At 39.9% G+C, this 25872-nt stretch overlaps 1 protein-coding gene across 31 annotated transcripts in view; it reads left to right on the plus strand.

Annotated features, from left to right (window-relative positions):
- DTNA (dystrobrevin alpha) overlaps positions 1-24998 on the plus strand; it is a 366392-nt gene extending 341394 nt beyond the window's left edge. For 14 of the 31 annotated variants that reach the window (XM_036246103.1, XM_036246104.1, XM_036246100.1 and 11 more), the window contains 6 exons: positions 9148-9307; positions 11982-12071; positions 13310-13478; positions 16442-16574; positions 18356-18404; positions 21339-24993. In XM_036246103.1, coding sequence (XP_036101996.1) covers positions 9148-9307; positions 11982-12071; positions 13310-13478; positions 16442-16574; positions 18356-18373 — 570 coding nt within the window. In that variant the 3' untranslated portion in view covers positions 18374-18404; positions 21339-24993. Of the gene's footprint in view, positions 1-980; positions 1227-9147; positions 9308-11981; positions 12072-13309; positions 13479-16441; positions 16575-18355; positions 18405-21338 lie in introns of those variants that run through there. The other 17 variants (XM_036246084.1, XM_036246091.1, XM_036246095.1 and 14 more) reach the window with 6 other exon arrangements.
- The last annotated feature ends 874 nt before the right edge of the window (positions 24999-25872 follow it).

Raw genomic sequence — 25872 nt, forward strand, 5'->3', positions numbered from 1 at the left:
GTGGCCATCCTGCCTGATGATGAACCAGTATGGTCTGAAACTGTGACATGCCAAAGGCAGGGTCCCTGGGACAGCTCACTGGTGAGACAAGATGTCCTGACTTTCAGTCCATGGATCCCTCACATCCCTGATACACCATCATTTATTGTTTCTGTATTATTCTTCTCTCTCTCTCTCTCTCTCTCTCTCTCTCTCTCTCTCTCTCTCCCCCCTTCTTTCTCTCCCTCACTCCCCTTCCTCCCTCATCCTTCTTCCCTCCCTTCCTCCCTTCCTTTCTTTTATTTAACAAATATTGGTGAAACCTACCGTGTCCCAGGCACTGCCCTAAGTTAACACTTCTTTCTTCTGCTGTCTTTACTCTTTTTTATCCCTTAGTTGACTTTTCCTGCCAACCGTGTTGGGAATGCTTTATCTTTACTCCACTACTCTCAGTGTATTAAACATGTAAAGTGTAGAATTCAGTTTTTGTTGTACTACATATGTTAAGACAGAACTAGATCATTAATAACCTATTGCTGTTTCTGGTCTGTTATCTCATTTGATGATCCAGAAAAGCTCTTTCTGCTTTCCTTTCCAAATGAAGGTCGAGCCCATATGTCTCTTCACTGAATGACAGGAAGCTTTGAAAACATCCCCCTGCCTATATTCCCACAGATTCCTTCACTGTAGCATTGGGATAGGAGTCTATCTACCACCAGCCATCTTGGCATCAACCTAGCCTGACTGAGTAGTGTAACGTATCAGGATATACAAACACCAGGACAGAGAGACTGTGTAGAAAGATGGTTAGACACAGGGAGAAAAGAGATGGGTCTACGGTTTCAAATACCTAAAAAAAACTTGGAACTGAAGTCAAAGAGAGCTGACTTGCTATCAAAGCTGTGTTGATGTTTTCCCCACCTTGCATCCTGTCACACTGTATACCTGCTCTTATTGGAACCCTGGGTAATCTAACTATTATTGATTCAATCTTTCTGTAGGAAGAAGAACTGAAGCAGGGAGTAAGTTATGTTCCCTACTGCAGGTCTTAACTAACAGAGGAGGGGCCTGCCGTCCTGCTGTTTTTCTCAATGCTTTTGCCTCTAATGTATGATCATGCTTCAGTTTGGAAAGAGAAAAAAAAAAATCATACTAATTTGCTTCCTTTTCGATGTAGTGCTTGAATTGAAATATATTAAATTTAGCATTTTTTTTATAACTATTACTACTGTCGGCATCAAAAGAAGAGGTATTACATCTTTGAGAAGAGGGAACCTGTTGCAATTTGTTGGGCACTTTAGATCCCCAGGGGTCTAAATTTCAGGCCAGTCTCATGCTTTTCTGGGTTGTTGATTAAACCCTTTTCTTAATAGAAAGATACCCATCACAGCCACTGAATTTCCTCTAGGTAAAATCCACAGCACTCAGAAGCTAACCCCGACATCCTCTGTTGCTGTGAATACCCCGTTCAGTTTTCATTGTACTGAAAAGGTGTGGAACCTCTTTTTATAAAAAATTAGTCAGTTATATCTCTTCTTATCACATAATTAATAAGCCCCGATTCCCCCACTGCTCATCAAAATGTGCTCAATCTTATGAGAGAAAGACTGTACCCAGTACTAGTTTACTTGCCATCATTTAGTATTTCCCAAGTAGAATCCCTACTGTTGGTTGACAATAATCTCAAAAGAATAGGTAACACTTAGCCTTTCTCTTATCACCAAGAACCTTTCTGCTCTGGGTGTTTGCAAAGTCCTCACAAACATCTCTAGAAATAAGGACATTGTAACTCTTTAACTGTAGCCTAAATTAAAATCCTGTATCTAACCCTGTGGTCAGGTTCAAAAGCCAGCAGAGGGAGCAGCATACTCAAAAAGTAATAATAATAAAATGGAAGCAAAATAAAAGCAGTTTTGATTTCAAGTGCATGTACCAAGCTATGTATAACATACCCCACCCGTTCGTATTATCAAAAAGTTTCATATTCTTTCCATGGATCAATTAGAACTACAGCCTGTCCAATTTCAACCTTCCTTTTAATTCTTCTGTATTCTCTTTCCTATTATTTATTGTGTGTGTTTGTGTGTAACAAAGAATGTTTGCAAAATGCTGGACATATTTTTACCCTTTATTCCCCTGGTCTGTGAAAAGAAAAGAAAAGTGTAAAACTAATCTGTAATGTCAGACAATAAAGACAATGTATTACATTATTTTGTATTTTGTGGAAAAAAAAATTACTAAAACTAAAGTCCAATTTTAACGAGAGACAGTGCCCCTGGGGGAAGGACACACGTTGACAGCCTGTATAATTGCCCATAAATGCATACATGGGGTACTGCTGTGTACTTCCAACGCAGTTAGATCACGGGAGAGAAAACTGCCTCACTGTGGCACTTCTCTTTGCAAACAGCCTCTTTTCTTTCCTGACTCTTACTTAGCATGTGCATAAAAAACGGAAATAAGGGCCCAATCGAACCTTCCTCTCCTAGTAGAGAGAGAGAGCAATCCCCCTGTAATCAGTCGGCCTTGCTTTTTCCATTTCCCTCTGAGGCTCCTTCTCTACCATTTCGCAGGCAACACATTCTTGAAAGGTTGAGTGGACCAGGAAGTTCATAAACTGATGGCTACATAGAGCCAGAAGTTCATAAACAGAAAGGTGCAGAGAACTAAACCATGGCAGCACCCGGAAGAGCATTACTGCCCCCTTTCCTTCTTGCTCCTCCCCACCGAGCCTTCAACAGCTGCTGCATCTGTGAAAGACAGCCAGCTGTGGGTACTCCTGCATAGGTACCTAAATGGCCATTATTGGTAACACCCAGATGTCAGCAATGCCTTGTCTGGGTGGGGGGAGAGTTTGCCTGTCTTATTTACTTGCTTTTATACTCAAGCCTCTTTTTAAAAAGGACCCAAAGCAGTTTACAACAAACAACATAAACAATGACTTCATAAAATAGAAAAAGCAAGAAACTGAAGAAAAAATGCAAATGTGCTAATTATAAGAGACAGGAGTATTTTTCTGAGCTTTCTGCAATGAGGCAAAAAAAAAGAAAACATAATTGGTGGCTTTATCAGAACAGAAATACTAGTTCTCAGGGGACCAAATTTCTGTCGGCATTCAATAAAAAAGAAAGTCCTCACTCAGAGCTTTATAGAAGGAGTACTGAAAAATGAACTGGACAAGTGCAGTAGTAGCTTTCATATGGCTGCTGCTTATACTGACCTTCAGTCAAAATTAAAGACCGAACCCCACATGTCCCAAGCCTATAGTGTACAGGCAGTTCTACAAGGAAATAAATAAATGTCATCCAAATATATTGACTTCTAGTCTGGCATCTACTTCTAAATTCTGTCTTTATTTTGCCTTTCCCCTTTGGGGATGTTCTCTTTGTAAAATCAGAGTTAAGACACAGCACACAATAAATCGTGCTGATTTAATAACCTCTACTTGCTTTATCATAAGTCTGTGTGGTTCAATGTATTTTAATATATGGTATATATAATTCCTACTTATACTGTTTCTTGTTAGTGGTAATGCATGAATTTATTCCCCTTGAGAAAAGAACATGATTTTTTTTAAATAGTGCCTGTAATATAATACAATGATTATGATATGATAAGCAATAAATTTTTTTACAAAACTTGAATTGAAATTATCCTACCCTCTTTCTTCTTCGTGTATAGTTAAAATTTACTGAAGGCACCATAAAAAGAATACTTATAAAAAGTTTAGTAATGAAGGTGGCTGGGGTATGATTTCAGTGACGGTATGTTCCAGAGTTTCTGGTATACTTCCAGTTCCAAATATTATGTCCCGATCTAAAACCAAGCATCCTAACTTTGAGTTCAGAAAGTAAGTTCTCAAATAACTTCTTAGAAAGGTTACCAGAGATAGACCTGAATTATAGTGGTCCCAACTCTTCTCCTACTGTGGAAGATCTTGAATAAGTCAATTAGTGAACTTCCTGGTAATTTATGTCAAACATACTGATAATATATGGCTCACCAGGTTGTTGTGTGGATCTAAAAAAACTAATGGATGTGCAAGCACTTTGGAAAATACCATATTCACGTCAGATATAAGTGTGAATATATGTGTATATGCACATACATACACATGGATATATGTAAACTTTCTAATTTGATCAAATGTTATTTAAATGCACACATGCACATACATTCATGCATTCACTTCTCTGTCTTACAGTTAACTAACAGTCTCAATCAGGGGAAGAAAGTCAAACATCATTCCAAATTTCATCTCCTGCTCCCATTCTTTTCTCTATTTACAACTAGATGGCTCGCTTAACTCAGGAAATTATAGTCACTCAGGTTCCTGCTTCCAAACCTGCTACGGAATATGCACAGGTCAGAAATGAAATATTTTACCAGCATAGGTTTCACCTTTCTCTATGTCCCTTGCTCTTCCTCTCTATGGAGTAGTAAAGCAATTGAAAGTGAGGATGGGGGCATGGAGAATTCATATTATAAATAACCAACTACAATATAAGGGTTAACATCTTAGTGTTCAAAAACATACTCTCCCAAAATCTCTGTCTCTCTCTCTCTGTCTCTCTCTCTCCCTCTCTCTCTCTCTCTCTGTCACACACACACACACACACACACACACACTTTTTTTTTTAATATTAGGGATTGGTTCATTCATTCTAGAAAAGTAATTAGTTCAGGATAAAGTCTAGCCCCTTTTATGACATTGGAGGCCCCCAAACCTGGCTCCACCCTCTTCCCAGCTTCATTCTGCCCCACTCCCCATGGTGAACCTGGTGCTTCAACAACACTGGCCTACCGGTCTGAACAGCAATATCTCTCACACTCCCCATGCTTTGCTCATGACTCTCTAAGGTCTAGAATACTCTATTCTTCTCCCAGTACTTCCTCTTTTCTGCCTGGAAATCTCCACTATTAAGACCCAAGTCCAGTGATGCCTCCTGCCTGACAAGTTAGAATCAGTCACCTCATCTGTGTCCTCATAACACGCTGTACACAACAATCCCTATGATGACAATCAGTGAGTGTGTATTGGGAGAAAGGATGAAGAGGAGACTAGAGATAACTAAACACTGCTTTGCTCTACCTTCCCAGGCTGCTAAGTAAAACCAGGCCTAACTAGACCTGTGTTCTCAGCCAAACCTGAGAGATAGACTTTTCAGGTCGGGAGGAGGGGTACATAGCACCCCCCACTGCTGCCTCGTGGTCATCCCCTGCAGTGCTGGTTTGGTAGTTAGACATTTGGCCCCTTCCTGGAAGCATCCTTCCTTTCTGTGCTGAGTGGAAATCAAAATACTTCCTGGGAAAAAAATCAGAAAATTTATGGATCTTGTCAGACTTTTAAAAAATTGATGCAACAGCAGGTTGAGTGAACTCGGAGGATAGAGTGTAGAAATGAATTTTTCATTTATTCTCTAGGAAGAGAGCTATTTTAAATTTTCCAAGTATGATGTATGTTTTCCTTCTTTCATAAATCAACTCCCTTCTCAGGGATTTGAGATCTATATATTGATCTGCATGGACTATCGTCCTTTAAGTCTTTGCTCTATTAATCATCAAGTAATTTCCAGGAAAGGATATTCAAAGAGATTGTTCACTCTAACTCTTCTCAAGTTGTTAGCAGACAACTATGTTTCATGACCAGGCCAGAGGCCACCATTCTATAGAGGCTATGCCCTGTGAAAATAAAACTGTGTTATCTATGCTGCTGATCTACCCCAATGCCAACAGGCTCCTGCCCTTTCCTGGTGACCCTACAAGAACAGCAGAAAGGAAGGCCAGAGTTGGTGTTCCCAGCAGTATGTCCTAGGAAGGGACTATGCATCAAACTGGACACTGTCCTCACGAAGAGAGATGGGGTCAAGGCGCCAGGGTCCTCCCCACAAAAGTCTGAGAAAAGACTGAACAAGACTTGGGTGTTCTGAGTTGCAGGAAAGATGCCGCTGAATCTTTTCTTCAGCACAGAATCTTCCACTAAAATTCTTCACATAATCACACTGCTTGAAATTGCACCAATTAGAGATTCATTTGGGAGATAGTTGCTATTAGTCATTCACACACTGGTGTAATTGAGATTCGGTCAATTGTTTTTCCCTTAACGCATAACTACAGTCCATTATTTTTCTCCTAACACAGAACCACGAAAAGGAGTTTTGAAGAAAGGAAGCAGGCAGAAAGAATTAGGGAAAGTTGGCTTTGGAGACCAGGCATTAAGCAGGAAGAGGTAGGGCTAGGAATGCCTGACGAACACAATAAGCAGGAGAGCTCAGTGCATGAGAGGAAGTGAAGAATGTTGCCAGAGGTAAGGCCAGAGGTAAGGGACTCACAGTCATGAAGGTTAGAAAGGCCAGGTGTAGTGCCCCGGGGGGGGGGGGGGGCGGGGAGCACCCTGTACTGGAGAGCCTGGTGGAACAAGTGTGAGCAGGGCTGGTGTACAGTACAGCCCCAGTACAGCTGTTAAAATATTGAAATACAGGCCTACAGCCCCATACAGATACCATATAAATAGCCTCATATCAGTTATGAAACAGTATGTGTTGCTTCTGGATTTCAGATGTGCAGATAAGAGACTGTGGATTTGTATTTCTGCCCTGATTGAAAAACTGCCCAAAGGCTGTGCTGCCACCCTGGGCACTCACACTGCTCCCCTGACCCAGCAACTGAAAGGTTATTGCCTGGCCCAGCAGGAAGCCCTCGGCTGCTCCTCCAACCTAGTTCACTGATGGGTTTGTGTGGTGTGCCTTCTAGCCTTCGGGTTGCTAAACCTGTTAGTGAAGCCCGGAAGGAAGCCTGTGATGGTCGGTCACAGTGCCCACAATCCTGAGGGGTAGCTGCGGTGCCATAGCAAAGCCTTGCCTGGCCTTGTAAACGAAAGGCTGGGGATTTATTTTCTCTCTGCCATTCACTAGCTCAGAGACCTTGGGTAACCCAATTATCACCTCTGAGCCTCAGTTTGCTAACCTAAAAAATGGGAACAATATATCTCATATGGTTGTTAGGAGGATTCACGGAAGTAGTTGGGATTAATGTGCTTTATAGACTGCAAATTGCTATTTGAATATAAACTATTATCATTCATAACACTCTGATTATCAGGAAAATGAAACCAAAAAAATGTATGTAAAAGTGCTTTATTTTGTAAATCACATACAAAAGTGGGGTTATATTATTACTGTGAACCTCCTACCCTGAAGAGGACCTGGCTTCCCAGAGTTGTGAGGATAACCCATGCTGGGTAGCTAAGAAGAGCCTTCTTTCTCAACCCTTCTGTCCAACTTCCCATCTCCAGCCCCTCCTCCCTGCTGTGACTGGCTCCTTAGTAAAGAGGACAGATAAGGAGCCTTGCTGAGGGCCCTATCTTAAAATTGATGTTCCAGAGGAGTTCCCGAGGGGAGGCAGCCCTCAAGGCCACTGACCCACATCTGCCTCCTTGGGGACCCTCTATTAACCACAGCTCACCCAGGTCCCTGCAGCCCAAGGCAGTCAGAGCACCAGACATTCTGACTTCATCTCTTGGGCAATCCTTTTCACCTCTCTGAGCACCGGGAGCCTCAGCTGCACATTTAGAGTAATGCTACCTACTGCAGTGGTCATGGAGAGAAGGCAGTGAGGATATACACAAAAACCCTCGATCCGTGGCAAAGCACAACGCAAATGTGAAATCATTTATTATTGGTGTGGGAAGCAGGGAGATACCATGGTAGCTCAGAAGCAGAAGTCTCGTGGTAATGAGATTGAGCTGCCAAAGTTTGCTGGGGGAAACCAAACCCGTCCCAAGCAGGCTGGGGCAAGCAGGCTGCAAAGCATCGCAAGCAGGCAAACTTCTCTTCTTTGGGCCCGGACAGACCATTCCAAGGTACTGTTGAGAGTGAAAGCGTGGAATCCTCGGCCCACTGGGCATCACATGAGTTATTTTCTGTCCTCTGTTCTGTTATGCTTCGTTTTGTAATTCTGGATTTTTCTCAATTTATAGATTTGACTTTTATGTGTGATACTGAGCCCTGGAAAGCTAACAGCATGGCATTTTACAGAATTGAGGTTGTGTGTTTTAACTGCAAGCAGCTGAACCCACAGCATAAATCTAAGTCAAATATTCCAGAGCACTGCTCTCATGGTGCACGTCGGGGTTTGAATGAGTTGAATCCCTGGGCCTTGCTGAGGCAGAGCCTTCACCCTCCCCGACCAAACCCAACAGACTGACATGGAATTTCTGTCAATACCTAATCTGTTGTGTATGCGCTGAGGGTCTCCTTGCACTTTCTTATTCGTGAGTGACTGGCTTCCTTTGTAAACTAATTATTAAAAAGAGAAAATGTTTCCAAGAGACCTCACCGCAGAGACAAAGCTGTGAAATTCAAGGTGTGGCAGTCACAGGATGGTTTCATGCTGAGGACTGTAGTGCAGAGATAAATGGCTTTTACTTGTTTTCTACTTTCTTCTTCACTCATTTTAAATCCCACTGTTCTTACTGCTAGAACACTGCTGTTTTGTAGACCAAGAAAAGAACATTTCCTGCAAGGAAAGAGTAGACAAAGATTAGAACCTAAGATTTCCTTTTTTCTCTTCCCCATTGAAATCCCCTAATCACAGAGCAATTTGACAGAGCCAATGTTTACTGTAAAGTAGGGATTTAAAAACGCATGTCTTGTTTGATTCTTAATTTGAGACTTACTATGCACAGTATTGCATGCATGATTTGTACTACAGATATCCTCTACAGATGATGCAAGGACAGACAGGTTGAAAATTTAGGAAGTGTCCAAACCATACCCATCCCCCAAAGCCTCCTAGTTTTTACTTAAAACTTTCTCCTCAGATGTCTTTTTATTCCATGTAGCACTTTCTTCAAGGAGAAAGTAGACACACCTTGTAATTATCACTGCTTAACAGTAGCTTCATTACCTGGGGACCCATCTCATATATTATGGAACAATGCTCTACTAATATTCTGAGCTTTCAAGATGTAACCAAAAGTTCAGATAATGCATAATAAGGTCCTAAATCACCTGCACCTGCTACACAGGTTTAGGCCCATCTCAGTTACCTAGGATTTCCTCCTGCTTTAAAATTTTACTGTGACTGTTTTTAACATTTGACTGAGGCTTTGGGGGTGGATGGCATTTTCTTGGGAAAACAAATTAATGACTTGCATTGTCTCTCCAGACCCAGGGGGCAGGTTCTCCTCGCTCCTCCCCCAGCCACACCATCAGCAGGCCCATCCCCATGCCCGTGAGGTCAGCATCCGCCTGCTCCACCCCGACTCACACTCCTCAGGACTCTCTCACAGGGGTAGGGGGAGATGTACAGGAGGCGTTTGCACAAAGTAAGTGGCTTTATTTTCTGTTGTGTTCTGCTTTTATGGGACAAATACGTCACCACGTGTGTTGAGCAGTCCAGAGTCATCAGAGCCACACCGTGGATATTCTAGGTTATTCCATGACTTCTGTCAGAGCCTGGCGCAGGTGCTGTTTTAGAAACTTCCTAGGCTCATCTGTTCCTACCATCTTACCTTTCTTTGGTTTCTATTGCCCTGCCCCACTTTTTATGAGTCTGCTCATTATGGGAAGGGAAGGAAATCCTTTCACTAATATCTCAGGAAACTATAAATGTAATCCATTTTAAAATTCTGAAAGATCTTATTTCCTGCTTTCTTCTCTCTACATGAAAGTAAACTCAAGGGTGAGATTGAACAATTCAGTTCTGTAGCTTGAGGTGATCAAGAAGGACGGTTAGTCATTTTACAGATGCCCTTAAGAGTTGATTCACTGCCTCTACAATATGGGGCTACCTGGTTAGGCCTCCACAGCTAACAGAAGTGCAACGAGTGAAGGGAGATGACAAACAGCATTCTCCCAAGGCTGCCTCTTCCATTTACATACACGAAGTTGGGGTTGAGGGGAGTACTTAGCCAGAGGCAAGTGATTTTATTCATTTGGAAATATTTTAACACTTTTTAAAACTTTTTCTTGCCATTATTTTTGAAATTTAGGGAAAATTAGAAAAAAAATCCTCCTGCAGACCTTCACCCTGCCAATCTTATTGCTAGAAGTAAACACTATTAACAGTTTGGTCCTTCTCAACTTTTTGCACACACACACACACACACACACACACACGTTTAAGTGTGTTATTGTTTTTTAATTTTTTTTTCCTTTATTGATTTTAGAGAGAGAGGAAGTCAGAGGGATAGAGAGATAGAAACACAGATGAGAGAGAACACTGACTGGTCACCTCCTGCATGCCCCACACTGGGGATGTGTCCTGACCCGGAATCGAACCAGCGACTTCTTGGTGCATGGGTCGATGCTCAACTTAAGTGTGTTTTTACAAACACATACTCTTTATTTTTCACACAAATAAGCCCATGTTTACTTTGGTCCATAATTTGCATTTTCTTTAAATTAGCATTTTATCATGGTATTCTTCCAGGTTCTTACATAAATATTTGAGGTAAAGAGAGACATATTTTACTACTAGTTTTAAGGCAAAAAGAAACAGCAATTTCACTTCTGGGAATTTATCTGAAGGAAAAAAAAACATAGGCAAAGTCAGAAGACAAAAAAAGATAGACTTGAATAAACCAACATATGTGGCAGTTAAGTTTCATAATTTCAATTAGACATAAAGCATATAGAGATGAGTAAGACATTCCCAAAACAAAAATAGGAGATGGATATGAACAGAGAGGAAATATAAATTGCCATAACACTATGAAAAGATGTTTAATCTCACAAATCATTGTAAAAATACAAATTTTAATAAATACCACCTTTTGTCTAGCAGATTAAAAAAACCAACTTTCTTAAACATCAATAATATCCAGATGAGGAAACAGACCCTCTCACCCATTGGGGAACAAAGTCTTACATTTTCTAGAGAAAGAATGCTGTTATTTTCTGTTATGAGGGAAAAGGGAAGATCCATAATAGAGCTTTTTCTTCTGATAAAGAAAGTAATTTGTTATACAAAATAACTTTTTTTTTTCAGAAGGAAAAAATGTACTTTCCCTTTTACTTTAATGATTTTAAATCAGTTTGAACTTTCTAATATAATTACTGTTTTATCTCACTACTTTGGGTTTTTTTTTCATTTTCATGTATTTATTATTTTACTAATTTAGTTTTACGTTCTGAGAAACGACAGAATGAAATGTGGCCTAGCTCACAAGGAGCTTGTGCTGAATTCATTCATTTGTGAGTGAGGTATTTGGAATCCTGAGCCCTTTTTTCCAAAGATTATGGTGATTAGCCCTCTGTTCCATCTCAACCTTGCTGGTCCTACGCCAGTCCACAGATACCCATTTAACTCTTAGTATGCCTGAAACATCATACTAATCTTTCTCTACCATAAAGAAACATGGTCTAAGTTCCAGTTCAGGGTACCAGACATACATCTTTTGCCCAGTCTTGGCAGCCAGAGCAAGAATTGTCACCTCTTTTCCATACTCTGGGGGCATTCAGTGCACAAGTTTTCCATTCCCATGAGGTACCTATAATAGGAGGGGGACTTCCTGGAGACCTGATTGGACACAGGGGCTGTGGTGATAGAGATCAGCATCCGATGGGCTCAGCTACCAGGTAATGGCTAGAATAATAGTAGCAGCTAGGAAGGCGCAGCTCTCCTGGCCAAAGCAGACTTTCATCTGTGTGGTTGTTCTTAAGAAAGGCAATCACGCGTACTGATTTACCTGGAACCATCCCCATTTGTGCCAGGTCACCCAGTCTTATTATTAATACCTCCCCCTTTCACTTGCAAAATTGTCCCAGTTTGGACAATAAATTATAGGAACCCTCACCGGTTGCCATGTCTCCCTACATCAGAGGCCACTGCCCTAAGTACAATAAACTTTTTTTTCAGGAAATGAACCAAAGCATATCTAAAAAGAAGAAGTCTTGAAATTTTTCTTGCTTTAGAATGGCAATAATAAAAGCTTAAAATGTTGGAGAAAAGGAAAGCTTTGACTTTTTTTTTTTTTTGTCATTTCTTCTTCACTTAAGGTTCCAGAAGAAATTTAAGGAATGACTTACTAGTGGCAGCGGATTCCATCACTAACACCATGTCCTCTCTCGTGAAAGAGCTGAATTCCGGTGCGTCCCTGGTCCCCTCTCATTTGTCTGCTCATTGCAGAAGAACCCAAAAGTACTTGGGACCTCTGTTAGAGATCTGCCCATTGTCTAATATAAAACAATGTTTTAAAGATCTATGTGATATATTGTTGCTATATTCAAGATTTTAATGAATGTTTATATTTGCTGACAAGAAGATTATTAATACATGCTTAATAAAGAAAGTTTAATAATGTAGAAAAGGATAAAGAAAATTATTAAAATCGACTTATAATTCAAGAAACCAAAGACAGTCACTGTTAACATCTATCATGATTCAAAGTGACATGATACAGAAGCTATTTCATAAGGTCAAATGTTTTATTTACTAATTTAGACTGTTCATTTGAAATGCATGGCTATTTGAATGAGGCTCACCTGAAATTTACCCTTGCGGTATCTCTAAAGAAAGATCTGCCCAGAATGTAAATAGCACAAAATTGTGAGTCTTTTTATCCTAATAATGCTACACAGAGTTTTAAAAACATTAACAGCATGAATATTCAAATAGCTGTTTTACCAGTTACTAATGCATCTCATCTATTCTTTAAAGCACATCTAGCAAGATATTTGTCTGGCAGAACTGTGGTCATGTAGTTGAAACAAGTATAAAAAATAACACTTCAATATTTTTTAAAATCTGGCTTTAAATTTCTTAAGACCTCCATAAAAAGAATTAAAGTAATGAAAATCATTGCTGCAGTTTTAGATTAGGATTACCAAATAGAATAAAAATGACAGTAATTAATACATCATGGTTAATGGTAGGTACCCACTACCCTAGCAAGCAATTACTAACAATGTTGTTTTTATTGTAGAAGTATCAGGTACTGTTAGTTTATACTCTTATAATACTTTGAAATAGTAAGTGAATGTAATACTTTAGGTTTATATTTCCTAAATTAAAGTAATATTAAGCAAAAGTAACAGTTTTACTGAAGACTTCTATAAAGGAGAAAAAACAAGAGTTTTAAGTTTTTAAGACTCAAAAGATTCCTCATAACATTACTGAGATTTTAAGAGACAATACCGTATACCAAATGATTTTACAGTAATTCATGTCAAGTTTCGATTATCATTTGGAATTGAAATAACCACTTACTTGACTTACATACAATAACTGGTAAATATTTTATACAACACAAGTTGGTTAATATTAAGTCTAGCACTTTATGTTAACTCTAACAAGTCATTCTTTATTTCTTCATTATACCTAATAGAGGTGGGGAGTGAAACGGAGAGTAATGTGGATTCTGAATTTGCAAGGGCTCAGTTTGAGGAGCTGGTTCCATCACCAACCTCTGAAAAGGCTTTCCTAGCGCAAATCCATGCCCGAAAACCTGGGTACATTCACAGTGGAGCTACCCCAAGCACTATGCGCAGTGATGTGTGAGTATCTTCTGCTTGGCGGTATTTTCTCAGTAACAGGACACTGTAAGGAGCATAGGAAAATGAAAATATGGTTGTTTTGTTCTTTATTTTGAAAAGAGATGATGCAGCTTCCTTTTCTGACAGAAGAGGTAGAAGGGTGCTACATTTGAATTTGGCATTTTGACTCTGCCCAACCCCCCAAACCAGTCACAATTTCCAGAAAGTATCAATTACCAAAACCAACTGGTGCTTATTGAAAGACTGGCTCACCCAAGGCACTGTGTTAGTTTGATACAAACTAGTACAAAAAAATATACCCCTCCCAGCCTTCCAGGACTCGCAGACCAATTTAGGAGATAAGTCATCCTATCTTCTGAATTTTCTGTACTTGCACTTGGAGGACCCCATGATGCCAGAGGGGTCTTTCTCAGAATGGGATGAACATCATATAAGCTATAGGAATTGAAATAAAACAGTCATGCACCACTTAAAAACAGGGATGTTTTCTGAGAGATGCATCATTAGGCGATTCTGTCATTTGTATAAACATGATAGGGTGCACTTACCCAAAGCCAGATGGTATAGCGTACTACACACCTAGGCTGTATGGTATACTCTATTACTCCTAGGCTGCAAGCCTATACAGCATGTCACTGCAGAAAACATCATCAGATTAAATCAAGCACAAGAGAAATTGATGCAATCAGGAGACAAGTGCACACGAGATGTTTGGGGCTGCTGCCGCCATAATACAGCATGCTGTTTACCAGCAAACTTTTTTTTTTAGTAGAAAATAACACTAAAACATAAAGTAAATACATAAATTGGTAACATAGTCATATATTATCATTATCAAGTACTATGTGCTATACTTTTATACAACTGGCACAGCAGGTTAGTTTACACTAGCATCACCACAACACATTAGTAATGTGTTGCACTATGATGTTATGACAGCTACAATGTCACTAAGCAATACAAATTTTTCAGCTCCATTATAAACTATGGGACCACTGTTGTATATGTGGTCGGTACTTGACCAAAATGCTGTTATGCGGCGCATGTATGTAAATGCACAAAATCTCATTATAAAGAAATCCAATTTGGTTGACTTGTTAAATACGTTAAAATCTGACCCTCAAAAGACATTTTGCAAAGGTTTTCACCCATTTAGGCCTCTGTACCTTGACAGAAGCCAGCAGAATGGTGATGTCCCCTCTAGGGTTTTTTTTTAAAGCTGGTTCAGCTCATAGGAGTCAGGCAGAGGAAACCAAAGCAGAGGAACAAGGGTGAAGCTAGGACAGAGCTGCAGGACCCAGCTGGGAGGCAAACGAGTAAAACCAAGGAAGGGAAGAATGTGGGCCTTTAAGAAAGCAAGACTTGAAGTTGTGAGAAATGTGGGCAGAGGTTCACTGAAAGGCTGCAAAAGGGAATTGCTAATCATTCAAAAAACTACAGGAAGATGATGGTGCTTAATGTGAAAAGTACTGCAGACCAGTCTACAAAAATAAACTGGCTGTTTTAAAGACCCAAAGAAGAAACTAAACAGAGGCCTTTCTGGTGTTTTGGCTCCCAATCCAAGCAGTGAGTAAAAGTCCAGTCTTAATGGGGAATTATAAATAGACATGCTTTGCAAGCCAGCTGTGAAAAGACAGAACATAAGAGCAGAACAAAACAGTTATAACGTAACTGAACATGCCAGTGGGCTGCTGCTTTTAATTTTAGTTTGCTCTCTTGGCCTTTCCTCTATAATTGAGAATTATTTAATTTGTTTGTTATTCAAAATGGTGAAGTAATTGTCACCAGTATTATCTGGTAAGCACATATCTATTTGACTTTCTATGATTAAGCATGTACATGGTGGTTACTTACAATTTTCTCATTCCAGTCCTAAGATCCAAGACTGTAGCCAAAGCCATCCCACTCTACTGTCCCCAGTATGCTGGTGGCAGTTCCAGCTACCAACACTGCCACAGGAGTTGAAGAGAGAAACTTCACAGAGGCCTTGCGGACCTATTTGTGCTGGCCCCAAACCTCTAAAAATAACGAGAACATGTTGTACAGATATAAATAAACATGAGCAATGGCTTTTAAGTTTCCATCCAAAAACTTCTCCTTGACTACTCTTTTCATTTTAGGGGATAATTTAATATCTGTATTATCTAAACATGTACTGTGTTTTACCCTGAGAATATTTTAGTCATATAATTTAGGTAGTGAATTTATGTGCTAAGAACTTTATATATTGGGATGAGTAGATGGAGAGAGTCACACATGAGTGACTGAGGTCATTCTTATCTATTTACCTCATAGTGAAATTGGACAATTTAAATGGATTTCTTAGATTTCGAGCTAGTATAAATTCTTAAGACCAAGAGCTATGGGCTAGAGTATTAACCTTCCTGACATCGATTAGCTGATATTCTGAGACTTGATTCCACTATAAAAATAAAGCACACAGGTACACATGCCGACACACGTGCATAACACAGAGAACGTTAAGTTAGAAACAAATGTCTTTAATCTTTATTTCACTAGAGGGCTCACTTTCCTTATTGAAACTGTTCTTGGATTCTGTTTTTTTTAAAAAAAGAAAAAAGAAAGAAAGAAAGCCCCTGATTGGAAATAACAATATCTACCTGAAAGGTCAGCCTGCCTTTTTTAAATCAGATAAACATTTAAAGGGCAACTCATTCCTATAAACTCTAGAAAAACATAGATGACCAATGATGACCAGAGTGCCATAGAAAAATTGCATATGAGAATACCTTGACCATATATTTCCCTAAACTTCCATAGTTGTTTTGTGTGTGTGTGTTTTTAAGTTTTCTGTTAGGTAACAAAAGACACTAAATTGAAGTGAAGAAGTGAAATGGAGGACAAAGAAAATGTGCCTCCCCAAACTACAGCTCACACGTGAATGTCACTTAGACTTTCCTTTTAAGAGTTGATCCCAAACTCCATCTTTGGTTTCTTCCCAGGGGTACAGAAGATGGGGATCCCTACATGCGGCCCGAGGAGGAGAACTATGAGAATGACTCAGTCCGGCAGCTGGAGAATGAACTCAAGATGGAGGAATACCTGAAACAGAAGCTGCAGGATGAAGGCTATCAGGTACCGAGAGCCAGGCCCACACCACCCCCCACTTCTGCTCCCCTTGGGAGCTGGGTCTTTTCCATTACTCGAAAAAATCAGAGACTTCTCCTTCTTTCCATCCTCCCTTTCTGGAATATTCTGACTGCATTTCTTAGTCTATATATTCTAGACACTGAAAATCTTTACTTCGTATAGCTGTCACTCACCCTGTATTATAAATTCTGATCTGGAAAGTGAAAAGAGGCCTTGTCACATTAGTAGAAACATGGTGACTAACAGTCCATACTCCTGCAAGATCATCAGGAAAAATGCTTTTTCTTATAGATGAAATAAAGGTACAGAGAACAGGGCATAAGGAAATTGAATAAGTATAAACACATCTCCTCCCTGGAATCATTTGTCCCCAGCCTCCCTCACCTCCTACCTCATGTCAAATGTAAACAGTAGGCAAGTGACAAACTCTACTGGGAAGTGGTGGAGGGAACTGTAGGCCCACGTTCAGTAGAATACACACTGGACTATATTAAACCATCTGAGAATTTACTGAACATAACACATACAATTGGGAATAAATGTAGTTAGTAACTCACCGTAAAGGAAATGCATTGTTCCCATGGAGACTCTTCTACTGCCATGTTTGTCATTCTTGTATGTTTCCCTGTTTTCTTGGGGTTCCAGGAGTTTGGCCATGTTTTTCCTGATTGAGACCTGCTGCTCCCCAGGCCCCACTGAGTTCTTTTATCCTCAAGCGTTCTGGTCAATGGCCAGAGAACTTTTTCTACATTCTTCGGTCAGCTGTGGCTTTCTCTTATTTTGTCAGTGAAAGAAAGAGCAGCAGAGAGAATAAATTACCTTCTATTTCTCATGTTTATAAATTAAGTTTTGAAATATTTTTCCAACAATAGTTTGCCTCTTTGGAATTGTCCATTCGCCCTTTTGGTTTAACAACCACATTTCAGAAGCAAGTAAAATGTTGATTTAGTCATACAAAAATAAATAGCCAAAACGGTGACTATATGTGTAATGCCTGCTTCAACACTGCAGCAACAGTCCAAGGCACCTGAAGCAGAGACCCACGGAGGAGGCTCTTTCTTTGAGATTTCTATGGCCCATCCACAGAAGGAAATTAGGCTGGATGAAGTTCCCAGGGTGTCTCTGGGAACTCTGAGAATGTTCTACACATAGCTCATTTTGCTCTCCTGCACAGAGGGAGAGAGCCATGTAGTTAAATAATCAGTATTCTGGTTCATGCTGTTAGAGGTGCCCATTAGGCCTCCCTCTTAGAGCTCATATCAGTTTCTGGATTTGGGTGGCAACAGTAATTGAAATTCTAGGCTTTATATTAAAGGGAGGTAGCTACTCCATATGAAATGTGAGATTTGTATTTGTTTTAATGAATTAGGAATTTAACCATATATGAGTAAAATGAAAGGAAATTCTATTAATAGCTTCAGATCCAGTTGGAGCTTTCACCATCTCTGGTAAATCTTAAGCTTCTCCTCTCTCTTCTTTCCTTTCCATGCCCAGTAACTTCAAAGGAAAGGCAAAGGAAAGGGCTGGGAGACTATAACAGGCCTGTGTGTCCCCACTCAAGACACATGCCCTGGAGAACGCTGACGTGGTTTTCCGTGACTGCTCTGTGAGCATCTGGTTGTTTGATGGATCGGAACACTACTGTCACTCGCTGGACTCTCTTTCTCTGTCTTTGTGCATGGCTTCCAACCAAATAATTCACCAGCTTGACTGCATCACAGACTTGACATGTCACCTTTCTTGTTTGTGTCCTTTGTCACCCACAGGTCAGCTTGCAAGGTTGAACACAATATCCTTTTATCACTCTCCTCTCAAGTAAGTACCCTCTCATTTAGGAGGAAATATGGCCACTGTACACTATATTCTCCTAACATGTAACCTAAATTCACAATCACTTTCTCTTAGGTGTTTCTATGTGATAAAATATCCTCCTTCTCTGCTTTTGTCAAAGAATCATCCCAGTCCATGGAGCATTCCATTACAAACCAGTGGAGATTTGGCAAACAACCTTGGGAGTAGACTTTTAATTTTATTAATTAGGAAAAATGGCACAGAAACTTTTATAACACCAGATATGCCCCAGAAATAGTCTGTGGCTAAGAAGCCACATCAACAATCCATAACAGCGCCTAAGTTTGAGCCTCTCTCATTTGAGAAGGAAAAGCCCAGACTTGCTCAGCACTTCCAAAGATGGGTCAGCTCTTTAGTCTTGCTGTCCTCAGGACCCAAAAGGTCAAAAACGTATCTTTAACAAGTGAAAGAAAAACCGAAACAAAAGCAAAAACAAAAGGTGCAAAATATAGAGGACAACCTCTGCAGCCTTTTATTTTTGGAGTAGCTGATTCAAATCCTTTGTGAAATTCAGGAGGCCATAGCAATTTAAAATATCACTTATGTGGCATGTGATCTTTTGTGCCAAAGACCTACCTACACACATGAAAGATCCTCAGTAAATGTTTAATGGAGAGAGAAGAGCACTTGACTGTCAACTGTCAGGACCACTGGAGTGTGGTGGTCTGAAGCTTAGGTTCTAGACTTTAATTGACCCAATTTCAAATGAGAGCTTCATCAAATCCTAGCAGCATAACCTTGGACAAATTATTACACCTCTATGAGCCTCCATTCCCTCTGTAAAACACACATGAAATACCTACATCATAGAGGAGTTGTCCTCACTGAAGTACAGTTTTTAAAGATCTTAACTTAGTGGCAGGCACACTATAATTTTGATGAGCACATTCATACGTGTGTGGCATTATGCTCAGTACTTTATAAGCGATTCAATCCCCGGGAGCTACTGTAGTTATGATGTAGATGTATGGGAAACCCTGGGACTCATAACTAGCTTCCTCCCTCTATTTTTTATAAACAAGGCTAGGACTCAGCTATGTGCAATGATTCGCTACACCTTCAGCTCCACTGTCCCATAAGTCTAGATGGTTTCTTTGGCACCACCTAATGGCCACGTAGATGTCCCTCATTACAGTTCAAAGCTAATACCTATCTCACAGTTATCTGGCTGCAATGACCCAAGGACTTGTATCTACAGTTGTTACACAGCCTCTTCCAACCATGGAATCCCGTAGTCTACAGTGCAGTTGATAGTAAACTGAACTCTGGCTGCTAAACTGTAAACGGGATATATATCTCCTAAATGGCATCAATTAATAAAGAGTATATTCCAGCTCAAACACTACACACTTCCTGTCTCAGTCCTCATGTTAAGATTAAGCAAGTAAACATCATGGCCTAATTGCTATTATGAAATATACTTTTGGAGCTGTGAGGCCCTTTTGGTGTGAAAGGAGGGATCTTATTGACCCCAATCTATTCTGCCTCCCTTGGATTGAAGAATGCTACACCACAGGCTCTCCTGATACATTACAACTACAGTGAAAAAATTCTCAGGAGCTGTTTCTGAAAATATTCACTCCAGTTATAACAAAACTAGTCCCAAAGGAGCAAGCTTTTTCCTTTAATAGCATTTTCTTTCTCTTAGCTCCAGCAATTTGATTATTTTTGTTCTGCACGTTATTTAAACACCAGTAGTTACTTCTTAGAAAAATATTTTTTTAAAAACCTAATAAATTGTCCTTGACATAAACCCAGATAAAAAGTGGCATTTGGTTCTTGTACCTAAAAGCCAAATATTTTCGTACTTTGAAAGTTCTTAGGCAATGTTTTATCTTGGCTACAAATTTGACAGTAAAAAATTAACACAGCTGTGGCCTGTGCCATTTAATGCATCCTGTACCTACCTAGCTGGCATTGCACAGGACTCTAAACATGAGCCAGCCTGTCACTAAATCAGTCACTTAGGCAGAATTCATTTAAAACCTGACAGAAACCTGCATAAGTTAGTGGCTTTTCTTCTCTGCAGCTAGTTCTATCCTACTGTAATTTTTCTTGATGTAGCCAAGAAATACACCTGGAATTCTAGAGTAGTTTATGGTATTCAAACCTATTGTTTGACTTTCTGACTATACTGCAAGACAAGAAATTATCCCAAAATATATGCATCTCTTATCCAAGGGTCCTAAAGCCAGCGATTTCATCCACTCAAAGACAATTGGGCTTCCACTGACAGAGCCCTACATGGGTAAAGGTCATGAGGTGGGACACCAGAGGCATGGAAGACCCATCCTCTGCTCAAAAAGAGCCTTAGGCTTATTTGAGGATAAATATGCACTTCTCAACACAAAAACCAATAAAACCTAGTTTATTGTTTTTCAACTAGCCACTTTGGAAGAAACCATATTCATAAAGATTAGCACTCAACTTGAAGTCCACCAAAACTCCATTTTGGCCCTCTGGCCACATGGTATTTCACTCTCCTTGGCCAGCCACAGCCTAACTTCAGCAATTGGGGAATTTGAAAATGAAAAGTGGATTTAAAAAAATTTTTTTTAATTAGCATGGCATTCTAAGGGTGAGTCAGTGTTCTTATCGCCTTGTCCAAAGGACAGCTTTGCATTGCTCTAACCCTCCAGATGCCTCAGGTTCCCATTAAGCAAGAGACTCAACATGAGGATATTTGTCCTTCTTTCAGAAGGTACAATAAGTAGTGCACAGTGTCCCAGGACGTTCATTCCTGATTATTAGAGGAAGGGAGTAGAGTGTGCGTGCGTGCGTGCGTGCGTGTGTGTGTGTGTGTGTGTAGGGGGAAAGGGAGGGGTCCTAAGCTTCCTAATCCTGATTTAGAGAACAGTTTTCATCTTTAAAAAAAAATGACACATTCCTTATTCCCAGGCAAACTATAGTCAGAAAGTAACATGAAAGCTGGTGATGAAGGGGAGCTGCACCCACCCACACAGAGGAGAAGACAGCAGCCTGGCAGCAACCTCACCGGAGAGAGGAACCACCATACCCAGCAGCTCCTGACAGACCCCCACCCCTAAAGATGTGTTCTGCTGACTATAGTGCAGCTAACGTTTTGTTCTAAGATTTGTAGTTCATAGTTGTGTGTTTTAAGAAGGAAAAAAACAAACAAACAAAAAAAAAGACTTATGTTCAAAACTAACTTATCAGCTATATCTTCTGTAACGTGGCTCATCCCTGGTTAAAAAAAAAAAAGTCACAGGCTGAAAACCCATGCTGCTGTTACTCACGATGGCAGTATTAACAAGCATTTTAAACCTTTGCACATGATATTGAACCTGTTCAGTTTACAGTGACAATATTAATACTGTTTATAGCTAGAGGTTTGATTTCTGAATTCTTTGAGATTTTAGCAAAAGAGTTTATTATACAATGTACATTTTTTCCACAGCAATTGGGAAAAAACAACCACTTGCAATTATTCATTGACTCTGAAGGATTTGGTTCCTGAGTGTACAGACTCAGAGGTCCTTGGCCTGCACAGTCTACCGTTGTCTCCAAGTCTCTGTGTGTGGTAACTTGAACCAAACACACCAGGATAATCTAGTCTTTGGGGCTTCTTTCCAACTTGAGGTTGTTTTCTTTCAAGATATTCTAGCAAATCAGCCATAGAATTTAGTGTAAATATTTTTTTCCAAATAGATATCATATTAAAAAAAAAGACAACATTCAAATTATATAGAATCTAGTTTTTAAAATCAGCACAGATCTTCTTAAAACTGTGAACTATGTTTTGAAATACTCGTTACTAAAGCTGTTTATAAACCACAGGTGCCATAAGATCCCCAAACAGACTAACGTGATCTCTGCTCTTCAATGGTCTTGTTCCTTTCATTTTAGTGTTAGGGAGCATGTCTCTAACAACACCACTCATCCACAAGTTCCCCTATCAGGTTGTCTGGAGGCCTTCAGCTTTAATTGTACAGGCTTAAAGTGCGCTTGCAAAAACGTTTGCTCTCCTTTTATTTCTGAATGTTTATTGCCTTAGCTGGCTAGCTGGTGTTCTGCATGCAGCCTTCTGTGGTCATGTGAAAGGAAACAAGCTCTTCTAAATTGAGTTGGGATTTTGCACTCAGGGAAAAGCTGGTGTGCAAAAGAATTGTCAAAGAAGGGAGAAAGAAAAACTCCGTTGATGGCCCTTTATAAGGACTCTTTTTGGGGAGCACTAACAACCTCCCTTAGGAATTCTTGGGAAAAGAAAAAAGAACCTATCTTTTTCAAGATTTGATGAAATAAAAATCCTGCAATGTATTAGATACATTGTACTTAAATTGGCAGCTTCTCTGGAATTCCTACTTGTCCTTTAAAAGAAAGAAGAGAACATCATTTTAGACCTGTGGTTCTCAAAGTGTGTTCTCTGAACCAGAAAGCATTAGCATCACCTGGGAATTTATTTAGAAATGCAAATTTTGGGGCCCCAACCCAGGCCTATAGAATCAGAAATTCTGGGAGTTTGGCCTAGCAATCTGTGTTTTAATAAGTCCCCAAGGTGATTGTGATGCATGCTAAAGGTTGAGAACCTCTGCTTTAGAATAAAGTATAATAAAATCTCTAAGAGGCCTTATTCAGAATGAACAAGAAAGGTTCTGTGTCAACCTTAAAGCTTCAGCAATTCGATTTTGCTTTCCAGGTGTTTCTTTCCAGGTGGGCAGAAACCTTCTCCCACCCCAAATAGTCAGTAGTTGGTGGGTGCCCAGCTGAGAACAGACATCCTGACATCTTCCAGCTCCCTCTCCAGAGGGCTCTAAGATATTCCTGTCTCTAAATTTGGTCAGAAACCATCTCCTTGGCTGCCCTTTAGAACAAAATCACTTGCCTTGGGGATAGTAAAGCTCTTAGCTGGCATTAGTAAGGAACCCATTCTATTCATTGATGTATTTAATCATACTTCCGTCTAGAGGACCAGTCTGACAAATGTCCCTGAGAACAGGCTGACACCAAAGTGGCACAACTGCACAGTTCTCAGATTTCTTTGCACAGATGGATTTTATTGCGGGTTTTGTTGATATATTTTAATGTTCATCTCCTTTCCACTGCCCATCTTCTGTGAAACCATACCTCTCTAGATGGAGCAGGTGGTCCCTGGTGCCTCATACTCAGTACTTAAAACCACTACATCCCAGCTACCTATATTGCTGTCAGCTCTAACTCATAGCCAGGTAGTTCTTGAACACAGAACTCTGAACCTGCAGGTGGCATGCAGCCACTGACTGCACTGTGCTGACATATGTTATCACTTTGTGTTTCTACATGAGAATGTTTGTCTAGGGTTTGAACTGTTTTGCTGATAATCTTCCCCCTTGTCGTAGCTTTCATTGCCAACTCCATCACACGGTTGTTGATACCATCGTACAAAGCCATTGCAAGGACTCTGGAAACTGCTGCCAATGACCAATTCCTGACTAACCAGCCACCTTTTCTTTCTCTTAGCTCCACGTCAGCACTGAGACCAGACTCAAGCACCCCTGTCCTGTAATCGAGACAAAATGGCGTGTGTTATTTTGGGTTTTTGTGGTTTTTGGTGGATTTCTTTCCTTGGCTCTCCAAATTTACTTTTGGGGCCTGTTCTAAGAGCAAACCCAGCAGGTTTTACCTGTCCTGTCCATTAGGTACTATTATATTTTGTGGGGGGTGTTTCTTTCTTGTTCCACGATGAATTGCACATCCATCTCCATCAGAGATGATGGCCTATTAATGAGCACTGGTCTAACACAGCCAACCCTCCTCCACAGCACCATGGTAATGGAAGGAAGGAGGAGGGTGAAATCTACTGTATGGGATTCAGGAATCAGTTGTGGTTGGTCAGGATGGAAGTCGGGGTAAGTTTGGTTGGTCAGAGGGAGATGTGCTGGAGATTGTGAAAAATGGATTCTCGAATGGTAAGGCAGGGAAGGTTCATTTGTAAGTAGTAATGTGAACTTAATTGCATAAGAGTGTGGCCTTTGTTGTGATATACTATGTATTTTCTTATATGCATGAGCCAAACTGTTGCATCATAATTTAGCACTGATGTCTGCTTTTATTTTTATCATCTTTGTCCACCTTTATTAGTTCTTGGCTGTTAACTGTAGATAAACATTGTAAATACAGCAACTTTTGGTTGCTGCAATCAACTTGGTTCGATTCCATGCAAGGAGCCACAAACAAGAACTCCACTGTGTCCTCAGAAGAAAGGGCATTTTTACTTTTGAACCAAAAAGAGAAAAAAAAACAGAAGTATTACATCTTGAGGCTAATTAACTGTAAGACATTTTTAATTATGACTACTGTAATTTGACACCATTTGAAGTAACCAATTCAGAGACCCTAAAGATTTCACAATATTCATTAGTATTGTAACAAAACTACTATTGTATGGATTTTTTTTGTATTGCTGTTAAGTATTGTTGTGTGTGTGTGTGCGTGTGTGTGTGTGTGTGTTGGAACCTCCTGGGGACATGTTATATTTTGAAGTGATTACACTATTTAATTGTGTGTCTATATTTTGGAATGGAATTATTTCTTCATTAAAAAATGTTTTTAAAAATACTATATCTTGTGTATTTTATTCCTTTGTTTAAATGAATCTCTTCTAAAGTAACATGAAGTCAGTCTGTTCAAAGGAGAAATAGAAGTCAGTACTTGCAGCGTGAAGTGGGATCTGTCGATTGAGTATTAAACATCTGAGGCAAAATATCTCTCCTTTGGGAATACAATTTTTTTTTAATCCTCACCCAAGGATATTTTTTCATTTATCTTCAGATAAAGTGTAAGAGAGAGACACATCGATTGGTTGCCTCCTGCACAACCCCAACCAGGGCCAGGGACCCAACCGCAACTGAGGTATGTGCCCTTGACCAGAATCAAACCAGAGACTCTGGTCTGTTCTAACTGCTGAGCCAAACCGGCCAGAGTGCAATTTTTGTTTTATATTTATGGAAAGCCCTGTTATGGTCAATCTGGGGGTGGGTTTGAGATACTAATAGCTAACATATTTAGTGCTTACTTTATATCAGACACTATTATAAGATAAGCATGTTAGGTTACTTCACTTGATCCTTTGAATTTGCATCATCTAACCAGGTACTTGGAAAATTTTACAAGGTCAAAAATTATTTGTTGAGTGAATGAATAAATGAATTAGTGGCTTTTGTTTTGTTTGTGCTAGAGCTAGTGAGAAAGGAGAATCAACATGCCCTGGAGGTCAATGTGGTGATAGCAACAAGATGCAGGAGTTCCAAGGAAGGGCCAAAAACTCAGAGCATTGCCACTCCCTACATTCTAATTTTTCCCCTGAGAATTATTGTGTGTTTTCTTTGCTCAAGAAGCCAATTCTTTTACAGAACCATTAGCAGAATCTGAGTCTGGCTCCAACACTTCATGAATGGCATTTTTAGGAACTCTGACTTGGAGTGGTGCTTTAAGT

This window comes from Molossus molossus, unplaced genomic scaffold (assembly GCF_014108415.1).
Source record: "Molossus molossus isolate mMolMol1 unplaced genomic scaffold, mMolMol1.p scaffold_m16_p_6, whole genome shotgun sequence".
Classification (NCBI taxonomy): Eukaryota; Metazoa; Chordata; class Mammalia; order Chiroptera; family Molossidae; genus Molossus; species Molossus molossus.